The following is a 23,604-nucleotide window of genomic DNA, read 5'->3' on the forward strand; positions in this document are numbered from 1 at the left end:
AGTTGAATCGTGTAATCAGGGAACAAGTAATATGGGATCATGGGGAAAATTTGAAGAGAATCGTGTGAATCGAGTTAGGTCGGAGAAACTAAGCGAGAAAGAGAAATTACCGGTAAATACGTGTAATAAGGATGTTGATACTCAGAACGGATTGCGTTCTCCAAAAATGCGGCTACCTAGAAGGGAATTTAGGGAACGTACGGTCCTGGTCTTTCCGGAAGTACATTCGGCAGGAATGCATGACGTACCACATTTGATAAAATTAAGTATCAACGGAAAGATAGGTGTTTGTTTGATAGATACAGGGGCAGCGGTGTCTCTCGTAAAAAGAGGATTGATTTCAAGAGACGAGGTCAATGAATACGGTGTTGACTGTGATTTAACAAGCGTATCAGGTCACAATGTACGTACCTGGGGTACGGCGAATATTGCGGTGAGTCCAATAGGAGAAGGATTGAAGATAGATTGTACGGTTATATTAGTGGATGATGAAACATTAGGAAACGTTGATATAATACTAGGTAGGGATTTTCTTAAGGAAAATCAAGCGCATATTAAGTATGAACACGAACCATCGGTAATTATGTGGGGAAGAGAGTTTAAATTTCTGAATAAAGATTTGAATGAAGGTATATATACAGGGGATAGATATACAGAGGAGAAGAAAGAGGAAATACAAGTTAATCACTTCAGGGTTAGGCAGGTTAGTTTGGAAGAACAAGGTGAAAGAGAGGAATTGCAGGTAAAGACGGAGGTCGGTACTCAAACGGAAAATTACGAGGAGAAAAGAAATTTGGCGATGAGAGATATAGGCATTCAAGTGGAAAATATAGCGGAATTTGAAACAAAGGGTTTTTCAAAACGAGAAGAGATTAATCAATCAGATAGCGATATTGAAGAAATAAGCGTTGACGAAACGAAAGGGATGACCGAAAGAGATGAGAAAAAAATCCGTGGAAAAGGAAAAATTTCGAAGCAAAATATTACAAGTACGAAATCTCGGGAATTAACTAAGCCAATAAAAAAGGTAAAATCTTATAGGGTTGAGAAATCTGACAAAAATACAGTGGACCCTAAATTTGACGTAGGGGAATTAGTTTATTTGAAAAAAATATCGGCGAAACAGGGTATATCAAAAAAGTTAATGGAACCTTGGGTAGGACCTTGTAGGATTGTGGAATTGCTTGGTCCTATGACCTATAGAATTAGGAAATGTGGGGGTAGAGAGGAACAAGTCGTTCATGTAGATAGGTTAAAACCGTATACCGCGAGAAATCGAGAGTTTGGGATTGATATAGAAGAATCCGACGGTTCGGAGAAATTAGATACGGACGGTAGCGAGACTGAATCTGATGATGAACGGACTGAGATACGAAAATTTTCGCCGATGAGGATGATTATGAGGTTGAATCGAGCGCAATTTGAAAATGAGGAAATAGAGGAGGAAGAAATCCCTCTAGGTAGATCGACTAGAGTACGTCGCCCACCGGATCGATGGGGTTGGGATTAATAGATAACGGTACATACAGATAAATCCATTGTAATATAGATTATTCATATTTTGGTAAATTTTCGACATTTTGGATAAGTAATGGAAATTTTGGTGATTTTTTTTTTATGGGTTTGATGAATTTAGGAAAATTTGTTTTTTTTTGAGATTTTTGATAATTGCGTAAAATGATTGATAATTGATAATATTGGTAAAATTTGATTAATTTTATTTCAGATTAAGGAACTTGAGAAGTATAGCGAAGTGAAATCAGAATAAGTTTTTTTGGGATTTATGATTTTGAGTTTGATTCTCGAAATAGTTGAAGAGACATATAAGTAATTTGGGTATTATAAAATTATTTAAGGAATCAATTTATGGAATAAAGACACTTAAGGAGTAATGAAGATAGTTTTTTTGAGTAGGTTTTGGAATTTCAATAAAAGTTTTGTATGAGGAAACATTAGTGGTTTTTTTCATTTTAGGATTTTATTGAGATGATTCTGAATACGAATATTTTGAGTTTAGGAAAAAGTTGACTCCAAGAAAAATGAATAAGGACTTTTTTAGTTTTGACAGTGAAAGGCTTGAAAAGACAATGAAGTAGATAAATAGTTTGATTTTGAACACAAAGAAAGAGGGAGAATAGGCATTTCGGATTATAACTACAGTTTCAATTTCTGGGAAACATTGTACTAAAATTATTCTAGAATTATGTGGAACTCAGGATATTTAGTAAGAACTAGTAGAAGTGAGGTATATAGAGAGTTGCCAATTTTACGTTGATTTATTTTGTTTTTGAACTCCATTTTTATAAATAGTGAAGAGTTAATAAATTGTAGGTAAGGTGTAGTGTAGGCTGTTCGGGAGATAAGATAATTTTTTTTTTTGCAATTTTTGGATGATATAAAACCGAGTTTGCTTTCAATTTCGAAATTTTGACGGGTAACGTGGGACACAGGTCCCTCAGGGAATTGAGTCGACCCTGCCCAACGTGAGATTCTAGTGGCTCCTTCTTCCAAGGAAGCCACTCTACCGGATATAGGCTCCCATTTTGGGATATGGATGTTTTATTTTTCTTTTAGAAAAAAAAAGACTTTTTTTTTGGTTATATTCAACAGTTTATTTTGAAAATGAGTATCACATATTTGGAACGACGGCGACGACAGAATAAAGTAAAACGGATTTATAGTGTAACCTTTTCTTTGAGATAAGAAGTAAATGAGTATTAAATATTTTGAACAACGACAGAATAAAGTAAGGCGGATTTATAGCGTAATATTTCTATGGAATAATAAGTAAATGGATATTAAAAATTTGGAATGATGATAGAAAAAAGTAAGAAGAATGAATTGATTATATTAGATTTGAGGATAATGAGATTTTTTAAAATTTTGATGAAAAATTTAAAATGAAAAATAATATGAGAGACATATATATATATATACAAGTAAAGGATATCGGATTTTTGCTGAATATACTGGATTTGACTTAAATACTATTGATTGTGACATCGTCTTGTATGAAAAAGGATGATGGGGTCTTTTTGAACCTTTTCGACCTGAAGAAAAAGTTTCTATGCCCTGATTCTTGTGTCTTTGGTCTCGGACACAAGATGACTTGAATTGGTCTTAACCATGCTTTATATTTTTCGGCTTAGAGGCAACAATTTGCTCAAAATGATAATAAAGTACGCATATACTTTGTATATGCGTACAGAATTTTTCAAATTTGGAGATTTTGAGCGCTATAGAGTGGGCATGTTCGGGCTTCGGCTGGGTGATGATAGTTGTCGTTGAGACGACATCCTCACCCCTCTTCTATTACCGATTAGTTTATAGAAGTGGCCTTCAGCAGCCGAACGCTCTTTAAGTTTTTATGATAATGATAAGATTATTATCAAACAATTTCCTCAGATGATTGAGATGAATAGTAGAAGAGAGTAACTGTTTAAAGATTTTTAATGATTTGTTCAATGCAATAGTTTTTTAATTTGGAAATCAGAATAGATAATGTGAGACAATATAAAGGAGACATTCAACCCAAGGGTTTGACAGTAAAATATATGGAATAATTTTTTTGTTGGTAAATTCAATGAACGTTTATGGTGGTTATGTTCATATAATTAGTTGGTTTGAGTTTTTTTATTTTTTTTATTTGATTACGAAATTTTAAGAGATATAATGATATCTAGTTAGAGCGAAATAATGCAAAGATTTTTTTTTTGTTTTGTAATATTTTATGGAAAATTGCAAATTCAAGAGTCTACAACCAAGGAAGGAAGTATCTTCAGGAATATGGATGGATCAAATCCTAGTTAACGGAATAACCTTACTTCCAATTATGTGTGTTGATGTCCAAAACTGAAATGCTATCATGACGTCAGACAATATATATCAATGTTGATTATAAACTGAACATTACCTGAGAAGTGACGATCACCTTTTCGATAAACTGGTTAGAGAGTAAATCAATCAGTAGGCTGTAGATAAAGAGGAGTTTTAGAGTGATAGTTGAAGAAGAAGACGAGGAAGAAGATATGTTGACTAAAGAAGATTATGAAATGGAGGAAGAAGAAGATGGGATTACAATGGAACTGGGGATAAAGAAGATGCTCAGAGAATCCTGAATCTTGAAACCAAGATGTAAATGGTAGAAATATGCTGAATGAGTAGCAGCATAGTAGATGTCGTTGGACGACGAGTATGTTTGATTTGGGAGAAATGGCTCCTTCACCGATAGTCGAGTATTCATGAATGGACTTCAATGGTATTCAACGTTGTATTTCGCATGATTAAATATGGCCTTGGAATTATATGACCGACAGTCCTTATATGAAAGTTTGTATGGAAAAATAAAGCTAGCCAGTCTATGAAATATAAGTCCTATGAGAGAAATGAATCGTCATCAAGCAGAAGAAGAGCAGATCACCAGAACTTTGATGGATGTCGAAGTAAAAGGTTATTTCCGTGACGAAGATGAGATCCATGGAAGAAATATACAGTACCATTCCACCAGACATACCTGAGTAAGCAGTATTATGGAACCAGGAAGTGCCGCGATAGTGAAATTTTGAAATCCCGAAAAGTGAACAAACTCCATGCTGGAGTTAGTGAAGTGCATAAAAGAAAAATATTTTGAATTGATTTGATTGTTTTGATTTTTTTTGTTTTATTACATATTAGGATTTGGATTTTATCTTTTTCATTTTATTTGAGTAAATAATATTTGATATGAATTATTGAATAATGTCGGAAAACATACCACCATAGACTTTAACACCTTAGAGTAGAAAGAAATGATATAGTTTTTTTTTGAAGATTAGCTTTTGAAAAGTTTGGTTAATAGGTTTTTGTTTTTTTTTGTATCTGTTAGTAAGCAGTTTGATATTGGATAATGATGAGTTTTTAGTTTAAGAATGAAAAATTTAAATTACTTTGAGCCAGTATCATTTTGATATAGGAGTTACAGTTATTGTGATTATTGGAGAGGAAGGACTATTAAATTAATAAGGATGAGAGTGAGGGAAAAGTTATGGCATCCAATGCCACAACTTTTTCGGATAAGGGTGTGATGTAGTAAAGCGGATATTTGAAAATTATCGAAATTATTAGAAATTATTATGCAGAGAGAATATACGTTAAATTCAAAAGAGTGATCGCGACTTGTTTAGACTGATCTTATCTTAGCATAAGGATGTTTTATTTTCCAATCAATGCTTTTCTTAGTAACCGTCTCACGGCGTTGGTGAAATCGATATATTTTTTACGGATAAGAAAAATAATAATAATCTTGACTTATCTGAGTTCGATACATGCGAAAAAACCGTCAGGGTCTTTCTCAGATGACGCAGCAAAAAGGTCTTAGGCGGAGTTGAAGTATGTTTCTTGCTGAGATCGACAGAAAAATTTAGTTTGAAGTAGAGGTAAGGACTCTTATTGAAAAAAGATGAAAAATGTTCTAACCAATGATCTAATTGACATGGTATCATGAGGAGTAGTTAGGGCGGTCTTAGAAAGTATGATGTGAGGATTTTTTTTGTGGAGGTCAAAAGAGTTAGTCAGTATCGCTTAGGGTCTCTTATTGAGAAAGGTTGGGAATTAGAACGTCGGTCGCGAAACCGGACTTAGAGCAAAACAATTCCTTTTCAATATCAGAGTAATAAATTTAGTAGATGATAGACAGTTGAATGAATTTCAAGTTTTTTGGAAGAAGGAATTGTTTTGGCTCTGAGAAAGGAAGTTAAGTATCGCTTAGGGTCTCTTAGTAAGAACGGTTAAATTAGGTCAGAAGTAGAAAACTAGGAATTTTTGGGATAAAGTTAGAATTTGTTTTTTTTTTAATCTCTTTGGAATAAATTAGGTCAGATCGGAGTTCGCGGATCGGGAGTGAAGTTTTATATAAGAAATTACACGTTTTTCGAGTGAGCAGTTTGTGAAAAATTAAAACTAGGTTTAGGCAGGGCCTAAAATACTTACCTAGCATCGCGGGATAAGGGCAAGTCTTTTGGTTAATTAATTTCATTTTATTTGTTGATGTTTGAATGTTTTTTTTTTCAATGAAAATAAGTTTATTTGAGTAGTCCTGATTCTCCCAAATTCAAAGTTGATATATTGTTTCGTTTGTTTGAATAACAGATTATTTGAGACATTTTTTGTTTTATAAAATTTTGGCCGTTGAGTCAACATTTCAAGGGATATTGTAACTTTGGTTATTTTTTTTTATTTTTCTTTATTATATTTAGTTTTAAAATTAAAATCGATTTTCATTGACCCAATAAACTAATTCCTGTCCCTAGAGAAGGAAATTCAACTAACAAGACCTGTCCATTAAAGCGACAGGCCGGACTCACATAACATCTTAGTGAATTCACATAATTATTAATTCTCCGAGACCTCTGGAAAGCCGCTCTTCCAGGGGTTAAAAGAACATCTCAACCGGAGATAAGTGAACGATTGGTCAACTTTCTCTGACCAACCCGTTCATGACAATAGATGTTGGCAATACATAGCTATTGATTTGATTGGTCCTTTTCCTCGTAGTACTAAGGGTTATCAACATATTTTGGTGGTTTGCGATTCTTCTTCGATTTTTTTTTTATGGGAAGGGGAGGTATGTTACGGTTTGAATTTGAATTTAATTATTTACAGTATTCCTTATAATTTGTTCCTGTGGTTAATGATTTCTGTAACAGGAGGTATGTTGCATTGCCGGTAGATGTCATGTTATAGCGTTAAATTCAAACTTGCATTTAAAACACAAAAAGTAACATCAACACGTTCAGTTTTTTCATTCATTTTTTTGTATCTCGGTTATCATTCAATTTGAGTTCTTTTGAAAATGCATTTCGAATATCGTTCTTTTTCCATCGTAGCCTCTCACAGAGTAACAACGAAATTTTGGCGAGCAGTAGAGTTTAAAGTCGGCATTTTTTGAAATTTATTATGGTAGCTGAATTAATTTTTCTGCTAAGGCAATAATCAATTTAATTTGGATAGCCTAGTCAAATCAAGTATTTATTTTGTGAGCTACAATTGAGTGAAAATCCTCGACAACGAGGGTAAGTTACCTTGTGATCAATTTGAATTGAATTTTAAAGTAATACATACCTACTTTTTTCTGTCATTCTTAGATTTTTATTATATGGTAATTTTTTTTCTATTGGACGTATTGGTATCATTCAAGATCTTCACGAAAATTGCGAGTTAATGGTGCATACCTCCTGGGAAAATTGTTCAATTGGTCCTACATTTGTTGCTAGAGATTTTCGTACCGTTTCATTTTGAGTCACTTGGTACAGTTGGCTTGGGGAGGAGATTCACCCTAATTTTAAGATAAGTTCCTTCTCATGGTTTTTTTTTCTTCATTGTTGATTAGATACAATTTTGGATATAATATTAAATTCACCTTTGGCACATTTCCTTTTCTAAATTTTTATTATATTTTCTCATATCAACATTACCAATATTTAAATATTGTAATTTTCACATTATATTCAGTATATTTAATATTCCAGATTTGTATTCGCAGTTCTCAAAGTTTAGTACTCATAATTTCATATTGTCTTATATTTCAACTTATCCAAATTGAGTATCTTTTTTTAAATTTTCTTAATCGTATATTTTTCCAAATTCAACTTCATCCTTATTCTTAGAGATTACATTCCATATTAGCTTGATACTTTAAATTTTTCATCATTCACATTTTGACTGCTTTAACTAGAACTTCATTATCTAAATTACTCATTAGTGTATAATTGTCCTAAGTGCACGGTATTGCAATCTTTCGATTCAGTCTATTAGAACTAAGAATTATATATTTGTAAGAAACTTATTAGATTATAGTTATTGTTATTTCAGATTTAAAAATTTATTTGTGATTAAAAGTACTTAACCCAACCCTGATTAATTAATTGTTTATGACTGATTAATTGTCTCATCAGCAACTTTATAATTGGAATTTATTATCACAGGTTATAATAAAGAAAGTACTACCGTGGCAACTTACCATTTTGTAGTCTCTGATGAATTTGTGGAGTTTCTGTCACACCATAAGTAATATTATTAAAAGAATATCTAAAAGTTTCCATCTTTGCTATGTTTGAAATTCAAATTTCGTCCCAAAACAAATGTCACTTGTCACTAACTCAACACGTTACCAAAAAGGAGCTTAAAATAAATTCGCTACCGAAAATGGCGACCGCTCCGTAGCATACGCTCCCTAGCGGAAATTGATCGAACGCGTTCAGCAGAAACTTTATAGAATATTGACAACTGTTCCACAACTGTTGTGTCTGCTGAACGCGCCCAATGTCAGTCTCAGAGACAGAAAAAGGAATTAAGAAATCCGACAAAGAATTAGAGTCGTAGATATTATAGCGCGTGTTGCAGAATTGAAGTGGCAGTGGGCAGGACACGTGGCTCGACAGAAAAAAAAATGTAAATTAAATTCAACACAAATAGCAGCTAGAATACAGTTGTTTAAAGTTTTTCAATAGACTGCCTAATGAAATCAAAGAAATAAATAATTATAAACCATTTAACAATAAGATATTTAATTCATTGTTGAATAATTATAATTAGAACCATATACTTAGTATAGAAGATTTCTGCTGTTAAGTGGTAGGTGAATGTTATTTTGATACTATTTCTCTTCATTTGTATTCGTTCCACGTGTATCTCATGATTTCTAAATAAAGAGCTATTATCATTTTTATGTGGTCACATAATATATTTTTTTTCTTCATTAGCATCTCCTTCACAGGATATGATGACGAGTTCTTCCCAAGCCCGTCTCCTTGAGTTTTTATCTGAATATACACTACTTGTCATGTCGCATATCACAGGAAAATTCTCAATTTCATCTATGAATAATTTAGGAGCGTCCGGTTCCATTTTGAAATATTTCTGACCGAACGGATCGAAGGAAAATACGTAAATACGTCTCTGGCATCTATCAGCTCGTGCAAGCGCGCTCATCTGAACGGTTACATTAGAAACCTATGATCTCAAAGCGCGAGCCAACGCGCGGTTACTACAGGCAAGCTCTAGAACAGCGCTCTACGCGCGGTCCATAAAAACGCGCGTAGGCATGTGTACGCTTCGAAAAAAAATCATGTACTTGTAAACGCGCGTTGTCAAACCGCGCGTAAAGCGCTTGTCATGCGACACAGATTACGGATTATCCGTAATCTGTGAGATAAGGTGTCTAAAAACATGTGAATGCACTCGTCAATTTTTGAATGGAATGACATTCGACCAAATTGAAAATATTAGTTTTATTTCGTGGCGGCGCCGCAATGTCATACCACAGTTAGCGCGTTCGGCAATAGCATCCGAGAGCGGACAGATTATTTAGTCACGTGACCACAGATTTTACAAATAATCAAGATTTATCTGAAACGAACGGTACAATGCATCAGCTGTTATGTCAGTTCTTTGATATTTACATGTGGCGCCCTTCGTGGCGAAATGAAATGAAATAATTGGTAAAACATAATAAATAATCATAATACACGCTTTTACTGTCTTGCCTGCTGAAAAGGTGTTAGAAATTTAAGTTTTTTTAACTGTACTAAGAAGTTTTCAGTTGATTTTGTTTTCAATATTGAAAAGGAATTCTGAAGGTATGGACTTCATTATTATTAATTATTTATTGCAAGAAATTCACAAATTCAGTGCTATGTAGTTGGTTGACACAATCCATATTATAATAAGAAAAAGTACCTTTTTTTAACATTTCTGGTTCCTACGAAAGGAGATATCCTGTAATGTTCAGAGAAAATCGTGAGAACCAAGGGAAAGAAGTGGAATATTAGTATGTGAAGAGTTTGGTAAGATTATTCGAGAAATGTTAGCAAATGTCTTTCATCTAAAACTTATTATAGTGCTAATCATTTTTTGAGAGAAAAGGCAACTTGAAGTATTCCATGAAATATGCAGTGCTCATTTTGTATGAAACAGGTTAGTTCAATTTAAATTATGTTACTAATCTCATTCTACTTATTTCAGAAGTATAAAAAATGGATAATGCCACTACAAGAATAAAAAAATATAAAAGAAAACTTCTGATATATATATATATATATATATATATATATATATATATATATATATATATATATATATATATATATATATATATATATACATTACCGTGAATATCGTACGGAAGGTCGTATACCCCCATTGATCAAAAAGAGGGTTATCCTTGATGCCTTGGCGTCCGGATAACTCTACGAAACCCACTAATATATATATATATATATATATATATATATATATATATATATATATATATATATATATATATATATATATATATATATATAGTGAATCTTTAAGGGAATTCGACTGATAAGACAATATATATATATATAGACAATATATATATATATATATATATAAATAAACAAACATTAAAGACAGATAAAATCCAATAATCCATAGACAAAGGTAAACTCTCTGGATAAAATCGTTTTGCTAGGTCGAAAACGTCCGACGAAAAAGATCGACATCTGACTGATCAGATTTCTTTGCCGAACGCTCCAGATGTGTATTCCCCCCAATCTGGATGTAATAAACGAACGGTTTAGACAAGTCCGAGCGGTCCGAGGTAATAACCGAACGCGCTTAGTATAGGAACCAGGGGGTGAAACCACAGAATACTAATAATAAGAAATGCAATCTCCCTACTAATCTGTGGAAACAAAATAGCCGCCATCTTGATTAGGTCCGCACTAGCGACACCAACGGGCAAAGTGAGAAATAGGCTTTCTTCAGGGCGGGAAAATTTGAAATTACCGCAGGAAAGTTTGAAATGTAAGCGGCCTTTAATTCTACTAGTAAAAAGAGCAAAAATTGATTTCACTCTATATTATTTGACTTCTATCTTCTATCTAATATTTCAATGGACACACTACATGGAACAAACAGAAATACAGTACATAATTTATAATATTGCCTATATTATCTAATATTTCAATGGACACACTACATGGAACAAACAGAAATACAGTACATAATTTATAATATTGTTGTTTGATAATGACTGTACGATTGAATGAAATTAGCAGGTAAAGGTCAAAAATTAATCATGGAAATCCCATTTATTAGTTTCCGACCAGTTTCGTTATACCTTCAGGGCTCTGAAAGAAGGAATACAATATTAAATATAAACTTAAGTCTATGAAAGTGTAAAAAAATTATCTATTTTGATGTTCTCTGATTTCAAAGCAATTGCAACCCCTTCGTATTTTGAAAAATGACGAGCTTTTTGTGAGAGGTCTGCGATATATGGGATTTTAAAGTATGTTGGCTTCACGTCGGCAACTAATAAATGGGTTTTCCATGATTAATTATTGACCTTTACCGGTCAAATTCATTCAATCATTTATAATTCTGTTAAAAATTGATGATATAGTAATCAAACAGCCATTTTAGGATGTACATAACCAATGGAGTCGTCCATCGAAGATTTGAGGCACTCATTTCAATCCTTAGACTAGACCAAAAGTTGTGCAGACCTGTAAACAGATATCAGGATGTCAACGAATTTATTCAACAATTTTATGATCAATAATAAGTTTTTTTTTTTATAGGTGAAAAATCTTGCATCAACTGCACAAAACAAACACAATAAAGCTTTGTACAGCTGCCTGAGAGGATGAGATATCCTTAACAAGAAAAACAATAATTGCGAAGAACGATGAGAAACTATAGTGAATTACCTAGTAAATTATTTTCATTATACACTGCAACAAAACATTTTAACCGCTAAAACCGCGAAGGCGCCAAACTGCAACTGTCGAATGTCAATTTGGATTTTGGAACATTATCCTTCTTGTCATGAGCGACAGAGATAACCATACATCTTCTATCTCTTTCATTCTCTGTTAGGTAGGCGCATAGAATATTTGTTTCCAATTTAGTACTACGAGTTTCACCCCCCTGGGTGAAACCGCTAGCACAGAATACTAAATATATAAGAAGTGCTAACGCCGTGTTAAATCAAGGCAACAATATGGCCGATATTTTGTCCGCCATCACAAAGTGTTATATGGCGGGAAAATTTGAATATGAAGGTATGACAATTCATTGAAATTGTTGGAATATTATTCGTATTTATTTTAGGTTATATTGTTATAATTTCGAATTAAAACAAAAGAAATATCATTGAAAAGTTTTATTTATCGAAGGAAATTTTCATATTTGCTTGAAATAATAATTATTTATAAAAATCAATACATAATATACATTATATTGGGAGATTTACACTATACCTGACTGAAAAAAAATACCTATTTATACCTACTTTATGAAATTATATCTGATGAACAACTGAATTGATACATTTCTGCAGCAAATTTCAAATTTCTACACATACATGAAAGATAAAAATCTTCAGTTGGTTTAATCTATCTTCCTGCGTTACAGTGCTCATTTCGTAATTCACTTTAATTATCACAGGTCTTCTTTGGTACTTCATTTTCAGCTCATTTGGAGGTTGTAGGTGGATATGAAAAAAAAAGATTATAAATAGCGATCAATTAGTAGGTAATTCATTTTAATTTGATATGATAATTCTGGATCACGTAGATGGTTATTGTTAGAATCATAAATTTTTTCCATACAAGAAACATTTGGGGAAGTTCTACAATCATAGGGCTGATGATTATAAATTTGATACTTCAGTAAATGCCGAGGAACAAAATTTAACTTGAATATAGTTGGTTTTGAAGGATTATTATCATCACAAGTAAGGATCTCAGATATATTAGAACATTGAAATACAATATAAGGAAAAACCCGGTCTTATTTTGTTCTAAATTTATTTTCTCATGGATTACCTGACCTTACCTTACATGAAACCTAAAACAGAACTTCTAATAAATAAGTGACAATAAAAACTACTTTATCTGTTCATTGCCACCATACATAGACCTAATATCCAAGTACAATAATAGAGAGTTATTGCAATGCACAAATAAGCGATCTTTTATTAAAGGATCCTGTAATAAAGGATCCTCTATCGTGGACGTTAAAAGTGAACTATTGCAAGGTGCTTTTAACTAAAGTCAGTAAAGTGACAGATCTTTAAATTTGACATATTTATATTTTGTCACCTTTAGTTTGTATTCTGATAAATAAAATAATTCATTTGGTAAAAGTTCAAAATCGAAAATGAAAGAACAAATAGCGTTAGCAATTTTAGCTGGGAACATTATTGAGGAATTGATTTTTCATAATAGATACAGTTGGTGTAGAAAATATATCAAAACCAATTCAAACAAATCGACTAGTTGACTTGGAAAACTTTTACTACAAGTCTCGCAATCATTATCTGTAATGATATTATTCAGTAGAGATGTAACCGGGGAGATGGTTCGTTGAGAAAAGTCAGATTGACATAGTATATTTTGGTACTGAATTGGAAATACATCTTTTTTTAGCAATGCCCTCAAGTTTGATGTGAGTTTGGATAAATTTGGAATGAATTTCGCAACATTTGTAACCATTCCTAAAAACCTGCTCAATTCTTTAGTATTTTTTGGAATATCTATTCGTTTAATTGCTTCAATTTTATCATTATCAATTTTTATACCTTCATCTGTCAGAATATGTCCCACATACTTAACTTCTTTTACTCTAAACCTACATTTATTTTTATTGAATTTAACGCCCATTCTTGTTGCTCTAAAAAAAACTTTTTCCAGAATTTCATCATGTTCTTTTAAGGTTTTTGCGTAAATTATAATATCGTCAATATATACTTTAACTCCCTTAATGTCTCCAAAAATTTCTGTGAATGTTCTGTGAAAAATTTCCGGAGCATTACATACACCATATGGTAAACGTAAAAAGATATACCTACCAAAAGGTGTTGCAAATGTTGTTAGCTCAGAAGCTTCCTCTGTTAACACAATCTGCCAAAACCCTTTGCTGGCATCAAGAGTTGAAAATATTTTTGCACCACACATATCTCGTGTAATTTCATCAAAAGTAGGAATTTCATAATGTTCTCTAAACAATGCATCATTTAAATTTTGGGGGTCCAGACAAATACGAATACTATTGTCTGGTTTCTTGACAATTACTATTGGATTTACAAATTCTGTGGGTTTTTTTACTGTTGTGATTATATTATCAGATATCATTCTATCCAATTCGGCTTTGAGTTTATCCATGAGATGAAATGGTACTCTACGACACGGTACAACTTTTGGCTGGTAATCACGTTTCAATTGAAAATTCACCGGACTACTCAAAATTTTACCAATACCTTCGAACAATGCTGAATTTTCAGTGAAAATATTATTATTTTGGATTTGAAATATATTTCGCTGAACAAGATTCAGCTCTTGTAAACTTCGAATTCCCAATACAGGCGGTGAATTTCCATTGGTCTTCAGAATAATAAAATCAAGAAAGTAATTCTTACCATTGAAAACAACTCGCAAGTTATAGGAACCAACAACATCCAATGTTTGACCACCATAATTCGTAATATTTAGTTTAATTTTTTTTAGTGAACCTATTTTCAAAATGCTCCACATATTTTCTGGTATGACATTAACATGAGCCCCCGTGTCTAGCTTGAATTTTAGGTACTTGCCACAATCTGGAATATAAAGTGTTTCAAACCAATCTTGTTCCGAGTTTTTCAACATAAAAATTTGAATTGATCCTAATACATAATCGTTATCATTATAATCAGCAATAACATTCACACCAGATTGAAAATTATTGGTACAAAAATGAGCAAAGTGATTAAACTTAAAACATCTTCTACATTGTGAAACATCAATAGGTGAAACACCATTAGGTGAAACACCAAATGCTGAAGAAGTAGGGTAGTATATATAGAACTCGTTTTGGTCGTATTACAAGAAAACCTTGCCACCTTCAGGATTATATTTAGTTTCAGTTCCGATGTTGTAAATGTAAATGTTCAAATGTGTTTTAATTTTGTTTATTTGAAAAGGGGAAGATGTAATGATATTATTCAGTAGAGATGTAACCGGGGAGATGGTTCGTTGAGAAAAGTCAGATTGACATACATAGTATATTTTGGTACTGAATTGGAAATACATCTTTGTAGTATTAACGTTTATTTAATTGAGATAAACTCACAACATTATCGAAGTTTTTATTTTTATAACTGCAAACTTCATTGTGGAAAATCATGGGCACTTCTAAGATAATTTGAATGCACATAAGTGGCTTTATAGAAATAGTTATCAGCTCTAGTTATAGGTAAGCTATTACCTGAATTGAACTTAAATTATATATTATATTACCTTAATTCATTTTTAGTCTACCAATTCGTTATATGGGAGGAGCTGTACCAAACTACTGGGGTTTTATCGATGGAACTATTAGAGAAACTTGTTGACAAAGTATCATCACTATGTAAAATATCAGTCTACTTTATGTACTTGTTTGAATGGAAGTCAATCAAGTATTTCTTTTCATGTAAAACCACCAGTATTGGAAGATTATTTTGTTTAACAGAATTATGTTATGTATTTTCCCACAATAATTTTGAAATAAGTGTACTTAACGTATAATTTTATAATAACATTATTGATAATTAATTAGGTTCTGCATTGTGATTTGCTTTTTTTATGCTATGTTGATCCAATATATAAAAAAGTACTTAGGTAACAAGTTTATTATTTTTGTTTCAAAACGATCCCATTGGTGTGTCCATATTACAGAATAAATTACTCATATTCAATATAAAAGAATGATTTTCAGTATGCAGTAGGATTCTGCAACAATACTACATTATACATATAGATAAATTCTTATTTCTAATAAAATTCAGGATTTATCAGTATTATTTTTAATTCTTTTAGTAGGATCAAATTAAATATGATGTTTTGTTGAGAATCGTATAAGTTCTTGAAAAATTCGTTATTGAGAGTACATTTTTTCCTCGAATCAAATGGTTCCCACAGATGCCCAAAATCAAGAAATAAAATGCAAATTTCTCGAAAAGTTCACTTTGTTTCCTAAACAGCTACAAATATTTATAGGTTAGTTCTTGCTGAATAACGACGGCAAATATTCGGCATAAACAGATATCTGTCAAAATAAAGGATCCTTACATAAAAGTTGGTCGCCTGTATTTAAATAAAGTAAGGGAGGCCTGTATTTTAGATTTAGACAATCCTTAATATCTGACTCAATGCGCATGCGTACATGTCAAAATAAGAGATCCTGTAATAAAAGATCGCTTATTTGTGTGTTGCAATAACTCTCTATTATATGGATAGGATACGCTAAAACGGACCAAATATTTGGACCCGATCGATGATTCGGGTATCTTCGTGAATCGGTTGCGTTGTACATCCTCGAGTTCCCGAGCTCTGTAAAATCCGCAACTAAAATCATTACTTGAAACTTGTCAATAATTGTAATGAATAGACACTGACAATACATTTGGCTCTATTTGGGTATATTCGAATTTTTCAAGTGAAAAAGTGTAAAAGAGCAATTTTATTGCTTAATTCATACAGAACAAATATATTGGTTAATGAGGAAGAACCATTGACCTAATATAATGATTATTAGGTCTATGGGAAGAACAAATTTTACCCAAATTCCTAAATTATCTGAAAAAGTAACACAAATATAAATGTGAGTGTTTCACTAATAGCATCAAAGTTATATTGTGCAAGCATTTGCAAGCTGTTACTATATTCGGACAAAGAATCAACTGTTTCAGATGACAACAACAATTTTGAAATTAATGAGCCATCAACAAGTTAACTACAATGAAGATGTGGGATATTTTATAGATGAAACCATTTCTAGTTCACAAAATTTCACATCTATAAGCAATGACACAGAAAATGTAAGTTAAAGCTAGCAAGCTCAATTCAAGTTTTTGAATAATTCATTATTTCAACTGTTTTAGGATTTGCTGAAATGTGTAAAACAATTGAAGACTCTCAATCCATAAGGAAAGAGGAGATTATTTGCAACTATCAATGGATAATTTTCCAAACATAGGGTCAATGCCAAGAAGAACTAACATCTAAGAAGTGAAAATTGAGAAACAAATCTATTTCCCAAGAAAAAAAATTAATAGTATGCATCTTCTATGAAAATGACTTTTCTATAAATTCATATTCTTTTTTCATTTTTAGCAGAGACTACCAGAACTTCATAGCAAATAATTTAGAACATTGAAATGAGATTGACAAAAAATCGAGGTAATAAACTCTAACTGAACCAGCATGTTACACATATAACAATAACAATAACAATAGCTTTATTTCCTGAATCCTGTACACAAATATACAAAGAAATGAAAAACCGTCAATATCAGAAAAAAAATCAAACTATATCCTAGAATTTACACCACAATTCAAAAATTCCGAAATAGAATAAGGTACCACATTGATAATCAAGTCTGTGAGATTTTTCTTGAATTTTCTAATATCAACTATGTCTAATACATTTTTGGGTAGATTATTATAAAATTTAATACACATATACTTGGTACCTTTTTCAGTTAATGACATTTTATGTATCGGAATGTGAAAGGGAATGGTACGTCTTGTGTTATTAATATTTTTGAGATCCTCGAAATAATGGGGACTTGTTTTCACAAAAAAAACGCACTCTAAAACAAACATCCCAAAGAAAGTGAGAATTCTATTCTGTCTGAAGTGCCCTCTGCATGATTCTCTATATTTTAGACCAATCATAGATCTTAAAGCAGACTTTTGAAGTACAAACAATTTACTACAATCGGAACCACTACCCCAAATCACGATTCCGTACCTGAGTATAGAATCAAAATTCGCAAAATAAATGCGAAAAGTTGCTTATCTACCCGTCGAAATAACACCCTTATCATATAAATAGCCCGATTTAGTCTTTTACATAGATGATGAATATGTTCGCACCAATTCAATTGATTGTCCACATAAACTCCCAAAAATTTAGTGGTTTGTGATATTTTTACTTCGGTATTGCCGAACATTATTGTCTTTGGGAAATTCTCTTTAGATCTATTAGTCCTAAACATAACGCATTCAGTTTTATCAACATTAAGATGGAGCCCGTTCTGACTACACCAAATATTCATTAGATCGTAAGCTGTTTTCGTCTGTTCGATGCAAGTTTTGAGGTCTTTATTTTTAATGAGTGCATTTGCATCGTCAACAAATAAAAGTATATTGATAATTTATTGTAAAGAAGATATAGATGAAGGCAGGTCATTAATATAAAGAAGAAAAAGAAGGGGTCCCAAAACACTCCCTTGCGGTACACCTACATTAACCACTTCTTCTTTGGATATGTGAACTTTGTCGCCCGTGCCAACAGAAACTCTTTGCGTTCTATTAGTTAGGTAACTACGCAGCAGATCAAGTTGGTTGTCACGAACACCATAAAATTCCAATTTATTCAGAAGTCTCTGGTGATTCACACAATCAAAAGCCTTAGAGAGATCTATAAAAAGTCCGATGGGCATCTCACCTTGTTCAATTGCCTCAATAATTCCCGATGTTAGTTCATAGAGAGCCGTGGTGGTGCCTTTACCGCGCAAGTAACCATGTTGATTTTTTGAAAATATCCCGAATTTATGAAAGAAGTTCAATAACCGGTTCACTAGGATTTTTTCGAAAATTTTTGAAAATGCAGTCAACAAGCTGATAGGACGATAGTTGTGAATATCATTTGAATCTCCTTTTTTATATAGAGGTTTGATTACAGCTGATTTGAGGGCCGATGGAAATAAACCCTCCGTAAAAGCTCGATTGATAATATGTGATAGAGGTGTGGCAATTATATGAATCGAGTTTTTGATAACAGTTATAGGTATATCATCATAGCCACAAGCGGTTTTACTCTTCATTTTATTGACCACACTAATTACCTCACTTTCATTTACGGGAAAATAATAAAAGGATTTATTATTGCGATATTGACCATATGTACCATCTGATATATTATTCAAATTATGTGAATATTCCGAATGCCCGCTGGCGAAATAGATATTAAAGTTATTCGCAAGGACCTCTGGGTTGCCAACATGTTTCAGGACATCTATTTTGGTCACATCTTTACCAGTTAGCCTACGTAGTATACTCCAAGATGTTTTACACTTATTTTCACTCTCCGAAATCAGTTTTCTGAAATAGTCCTGGTTCATTTTCTGTAACTCCTTGTCATATCGAAATTTCAACTTTTTATAATGACTATTATAATTCGAATTTTGTTGAGAAATAACAAATAAAGTGTTCAAATAATTACGGAGCTGTTGAACCTTAGGCGTGATAGGAATTTTAATTTTGTTGTTATTTTTAATTGAAATATGTGGAAATGAATCATCAAATATTCGTTGAGAGACGTACAATGTTCAAATGTGGATAGAAGAACCAGTCAATATCAAAATAATAATATAATATTGATTATACGATTTCATTTCCCATAATTATATCAAAGTCTGAGTAATGTAGATTGAGAATAACTCAAGTGTATTCTTAACTGTATTCACCAGCCAAAATTCTCTATGCTGTGAAGAATTTGATACAGACTTTATTATCTTTCCATTATATCCTAATCTGAAAATAAAATTACCTCATTAGCATTTTTAATAATGGAGCATCTGCCCAGTATTATCGTTAAACTATTCAGTATATTATTATTGAGTGCAAGAAAACCTAAAAATTAACAATTTGGATTTCTTATTAGAAAAAAAGGAATATTAAGTTCATATTTATTATGATACAAGTGACAAAATTGGTCCTCCATTTGTTTTATTAATCATATACTTATTATTGTCCCGAGTGTTCACTTAACCATTATCACTGAATAATAATAATAATAATAACGTTTATTCACTTGTAAAATTAAAAAAAATACATTTTTGTAACATCATAGATTGAATAAACTCAAACTATCGAAGAGTGTTGAACACTTGTTTCGAGATAAGTAAAATAAGACAAAAAAGAAATACACAAATGAAAGGTAGGCAACATTAAGCAATTGTATATACATCCAAAATCAACAACAATGGAAAAGTCCACGCACACAATGCAAAGCTATGACATAAATGCACAAAAGATCTAAAAATTGCACACAAACACAACATCAACTCCGAAGTTCAACCAGATCGGCAAATACTCCCCGACGCTGGGTCATGATGAATGATCTCAACCTGTTTCTGAATCTCGATAATCCAGTGATGTGCTGAATCTCTTGAGGTATAAAATTGTATAACCTTGGGGCAGTATAAGAAAACGATCGCTGTCCAACACATTTTTGCACCCTCGGTAGAATGAAAAACTTTCTTCCTCGGGTCTAATAGGAATGTACGGGCAACGAAGAACTCTTCTCGCCGCAATGGTATTTCATGGTGATACTGAAGTAGTACAACTGTCGAATATCAAAAACCTGTGCTTCCAAAAACAAACTATCCGATGGGTATCTAGGATCTTTACCAAGAATCGTCTTCAAAAATCGTTTCTGCAAGATTTCAAGTTTGAGGATATGAGTCTTCAAAGCATTCCCCCAACAAACTATACCATAACGCAGATGACTCTCGACCAGAGCATGATACAGGATCTTCAACTGATGAACAGTAAGTAGACTCTTCAAGTATTTGAATCTATGTAGAATAGTTCTTAACTTGTTACATACAAATTGTATATGCTCATTCCATTTCGAATTGCAGTCCACCATCACACCCAGGTACTTCACTTTTTCTTCGGGCAGTATTGTACAGTGCATCCCATTTTGGGTGAGACAGCCAGGTTTCTCGCTTGTTATTTAAGATAGAGCCTTGAGGTTTTCGCGTTCCTATCCTACTTTTTCGTGAAACTCAAAATGGTCTAATCAGATTTTGCATAACTGTTTCCGTTCAAGAGATACAGGGCGATTTTGAAAATTTATACTTTTGGGACCCCTCCTTTATCTCCGAAGTTATTAGAAATAATGCTGAGGTAAAAACTACGTCTGAATCAGAATTCTGCGTAGAATCCAGTGGCGTACTCATTTTTTTTTTCGGGGTTTGGTTTTGAAGATTCAACACAAACCTATATTTTTTTAAAAGGAACACCCTATATATTATTACTTCGTTGAATTCGTTATTTTTTTCCCTTCAAAATGATGTATGATACTATGTAGGTAGGATGTTCAGAAATGTTAAAAAAACACTAAAACATCAAATAATGATGATTTTTTGTTAATGGGCAATGGATTTCCCATATAAAAAAAGAATCAATTGAGTAATTTTCATTTGTGATTTATATTCATAAAAGAGTAAGCAAACAAAGATAATACACTCATCACTAACATGAAAAACAAAACGTAGGTACCTACCAAATAGCAACAAATAAATAATACAAAAATTCATAAACATTTCATAATATCTTACACATTGAACTGTTCAAAATGCTGTCCATTTTCCCTAATACATAAAATATACTACAGTTAAAGACACAACAGTCTCGAAGAACTTCCTGCATCAACAGAGGCAGTTTTCCAAGATTTACAAAACCGCCCTTTTATAATATTAAATGCACTCAGGCGTATTGAAAAGGTTTGTCAATTATGTATTAGGGAAAATGGACAGCATTTTGAACAGTTCAATGTGTAAGATATTATGAAATGTTTATGAATTTTTGTATTATTTATTTGTTGCTATTTGGTAGGTACCTACGTTTTGTTTTTCATGTTAGTGATGAGTGTATTATCTTTGTTTGCTTACTCTTTTATGAATATAAATCACAAATGAAAATTACTCAATTGATTCTTTTTTTATATGGGAAATCCATTGCCCATTAACAAAAAATCATCATTATTTGATGTTTTAGTGTTTTTTTAACATTTCTGAACATCCTACCTACATAGTATCATACATCATTTTGAAGGGAAAAAAATAACGAATTCAACGAAGTAATAATATATAGGGTGTTCCTTTTAAAAAAATATAGGTTTGTGTTGAATCTTCAAAACCAAACCCCGAAAAAAAAAATGAGTACGCCACTGGATTCTACGCAGAATTCTGATTCAGACGTAGTTTTTACCTCAGCATTATTTCTAATAACTTCGGAGATAAAGGAGGGGTCCCAAAAGTATAAATTTTCAAAATCGCCCTGTATCTCTTGAACGGAAACAGTTATGCAAAATCTGATTAGACCATTTTGAGTTTCACGAAAAAGTAGGATAGGAACGCGAAAACCTCAAGGCTCTATCTTAAATAACAAGCGAGAAACCTGGCTGTCTCACCCAAAATGGGATGCACTGTACACTGTTCTCCTACTGTGGTAATATTGATAGATCTAAAAGATGGCGTCCCAGATCTATTACAGCTGAATGGCAGGTAAGATGTTTTCTTCAAGTTGACCGTGAGTAATTTATGTTCAAGCCAATTTTTCAGCTGAGGGAAACCTGTCTCTACAATGGTCCTGAGATTCTCCCAAGTATCTGCTTTATAAAAAACTACAATGTCGTCCGCGAATCCCAGAACTTCTCCCCCACATCTCACATTGAACAAACCATTTATGTATATACTAAAAAGTAACGGTCCCAAAACCGTACCCTGTGGGATCCCGAACTCTACTCCTCTCCTGTCACTCATCACGCTGTCCACCCTCACAGATTGAGATCTTCCTGTCAGGTAACTTTTAAATAAGCTAAGTGAACCACTGCTAATACCGACATCTTCCAGGGTCTGCAAGAGTAAATCATAGCTAACGGTGTCAAATGCCTTCGACAGGTCGACAAACATACAAAGACTAGGCTTGCCTTCATCCAACGCAGCGGACACCATCGATGTCATAGACAACAGGGCATCCCCCGTGGAAACTCCCTCTCTGAAGCCGAATTGTTTATCGGACAAGAATTTATACTTAGCGATGTAAGCAGATAACCTCTTTTTGAGGACCCTCTCCATTATCTTTGACAAATGAGTTATTAAAGTGATTGGTCTGTAGTTTGTTATTAATTTGTCATTTCCTCCCTTAAATATTGGTATGATCACTGTCTCCTCGAATGCTCTCGGCCAAACACCCTTTTTCAAGTACATATTTATTATATATGACAGAGGCTCCTGGATAAATGGTGATAAGGTTTTCAAGGCGTCCACCTGTATTTCATCGACTCCTGCTGACCTATCAGATTTAAGTCCACTGATCAGATCACCGACTTCAGTAAAAGTCGAAGAGTAAAACGAAGGAACCAGAGGAGCTTGGTCTTCTCGGGATGTACATTGGATCTCTCTTTATAGCATCGGCCATTTTTTTTCCCATCTGGGAGTACACCAGATTGAACTCATCAGCCACCTGTTTCCTATCAGACAATTCTCCGCTCTTTTCGCTCATTATCACAGATATTTCGTGTTTGTTTTTCCCTGTGTGAGTGATTTCCTGTACTATCTTCCACAGCGTTTTAGTGTCTGAGGAGCCAGCTTTTATTTGTTGTTGATAATACTCATATTTAGTTCTTCTTATCAGGTTTGTTAGTTTATTTCTATAGTTCTTGTACCGTCTTTTCAGTTCATCGTTATCAGGGTGTTTCCTCAAATTCCTAAATAGGTGATTCTTTATGTGTATGGATTTAACCAGTCCTTTAGTTATCCAAGGAGCTATTTTT

The 23,604-nt window shown here is 32.8% G+C and overlaps 2 protein-coding genes and 2 long non-coding RNA genes across 7 annotated transcripts in view; 3 read left to right on the forward strand and 1 right to left on the reverse strand.

The window, feature by feature from the left end:
* Nucleotides 1-17,176, forward strand: part of LOC123673404 — a 26,114-nt gene extending 8,938 nt beyond the window's left edge. The window contains exons 3-5 of the long non-coding RNA XR_006746469.1: nt 16,721-16,849; nt 16,913-17,085; nt 17,145-17,176. This is a non-coding gene — a long non-coding RNA (uncharacterized LOC123673404). The remainder of the gene's footprint in view (nt 1-16,720; nt 16,850-16,912; nt 17,086-17,144) is intronic.
* LOC123673350 overlaps nt 1-23,604 on the reverse strand; it is a 66,254-nt gene that overhangs the window by 27,410 nt on the left and 15,240 nt on the right. The window lies entirely within an intron of this gene.
* Nucleotides 19,637-20,842, forward strand: LOC123673388. The gene is made up of 2 exons (XM_045607877.1): nt 19,637-20,590; nt 20,684-20,842. The coding sequence occupies exons 1-2, from the start codon at nt 20,320-20,322 to the stop codon at nt 20,785-20,787; spliced, it is 375 nt and encodes a 124-aa protein (XP_045463833.1). The 5' UTR covers nt 19,637-20,319; the 3' UTR covers nt 20,788-20,842.
* Nucleotides 22,151-22,945, forward strand: LOC123673420. Its single transcript, XR_006746474.1, has 3 exons — nt 22,151-22,333; nt 22,391-22,630; nt 22,682-22,945. It is a non-coding gene; the product is annotated as an uncharacterized LOC123673420 (long non-coding RNA).

The sequence above is a fragment of the Harmonia axyridis genome, chromosome 1 (assembly GCF_914767665.1).
Source record: "Harmonia axyridis chromosome 1, icHarAxyr1.1, whole genome shotgun sequence".
NCBI lineage: Eukaryota > Metazoa > Arthropoda > Insecta > Coleoptera > Coccinellidae > Harmonia > Harmonia axyridis.

Bases quoted from the DNA above. Each gene is read 5' to 3' on its own strand.
- LOC123673388 (XM_045607877.1), top strand. From the start codon at position 20,320: ATGTACGGGCAACGAAGAACTCTTCTCGCCGCAATGGTATTTCATGGT. The intron at 20,591-20,683 runs GTAAGTAGACTC...TTCGAATTGCAG, and splicing joins GGATCTTCAACTGATGAACA to TCCACCATCACACCCAGGTA.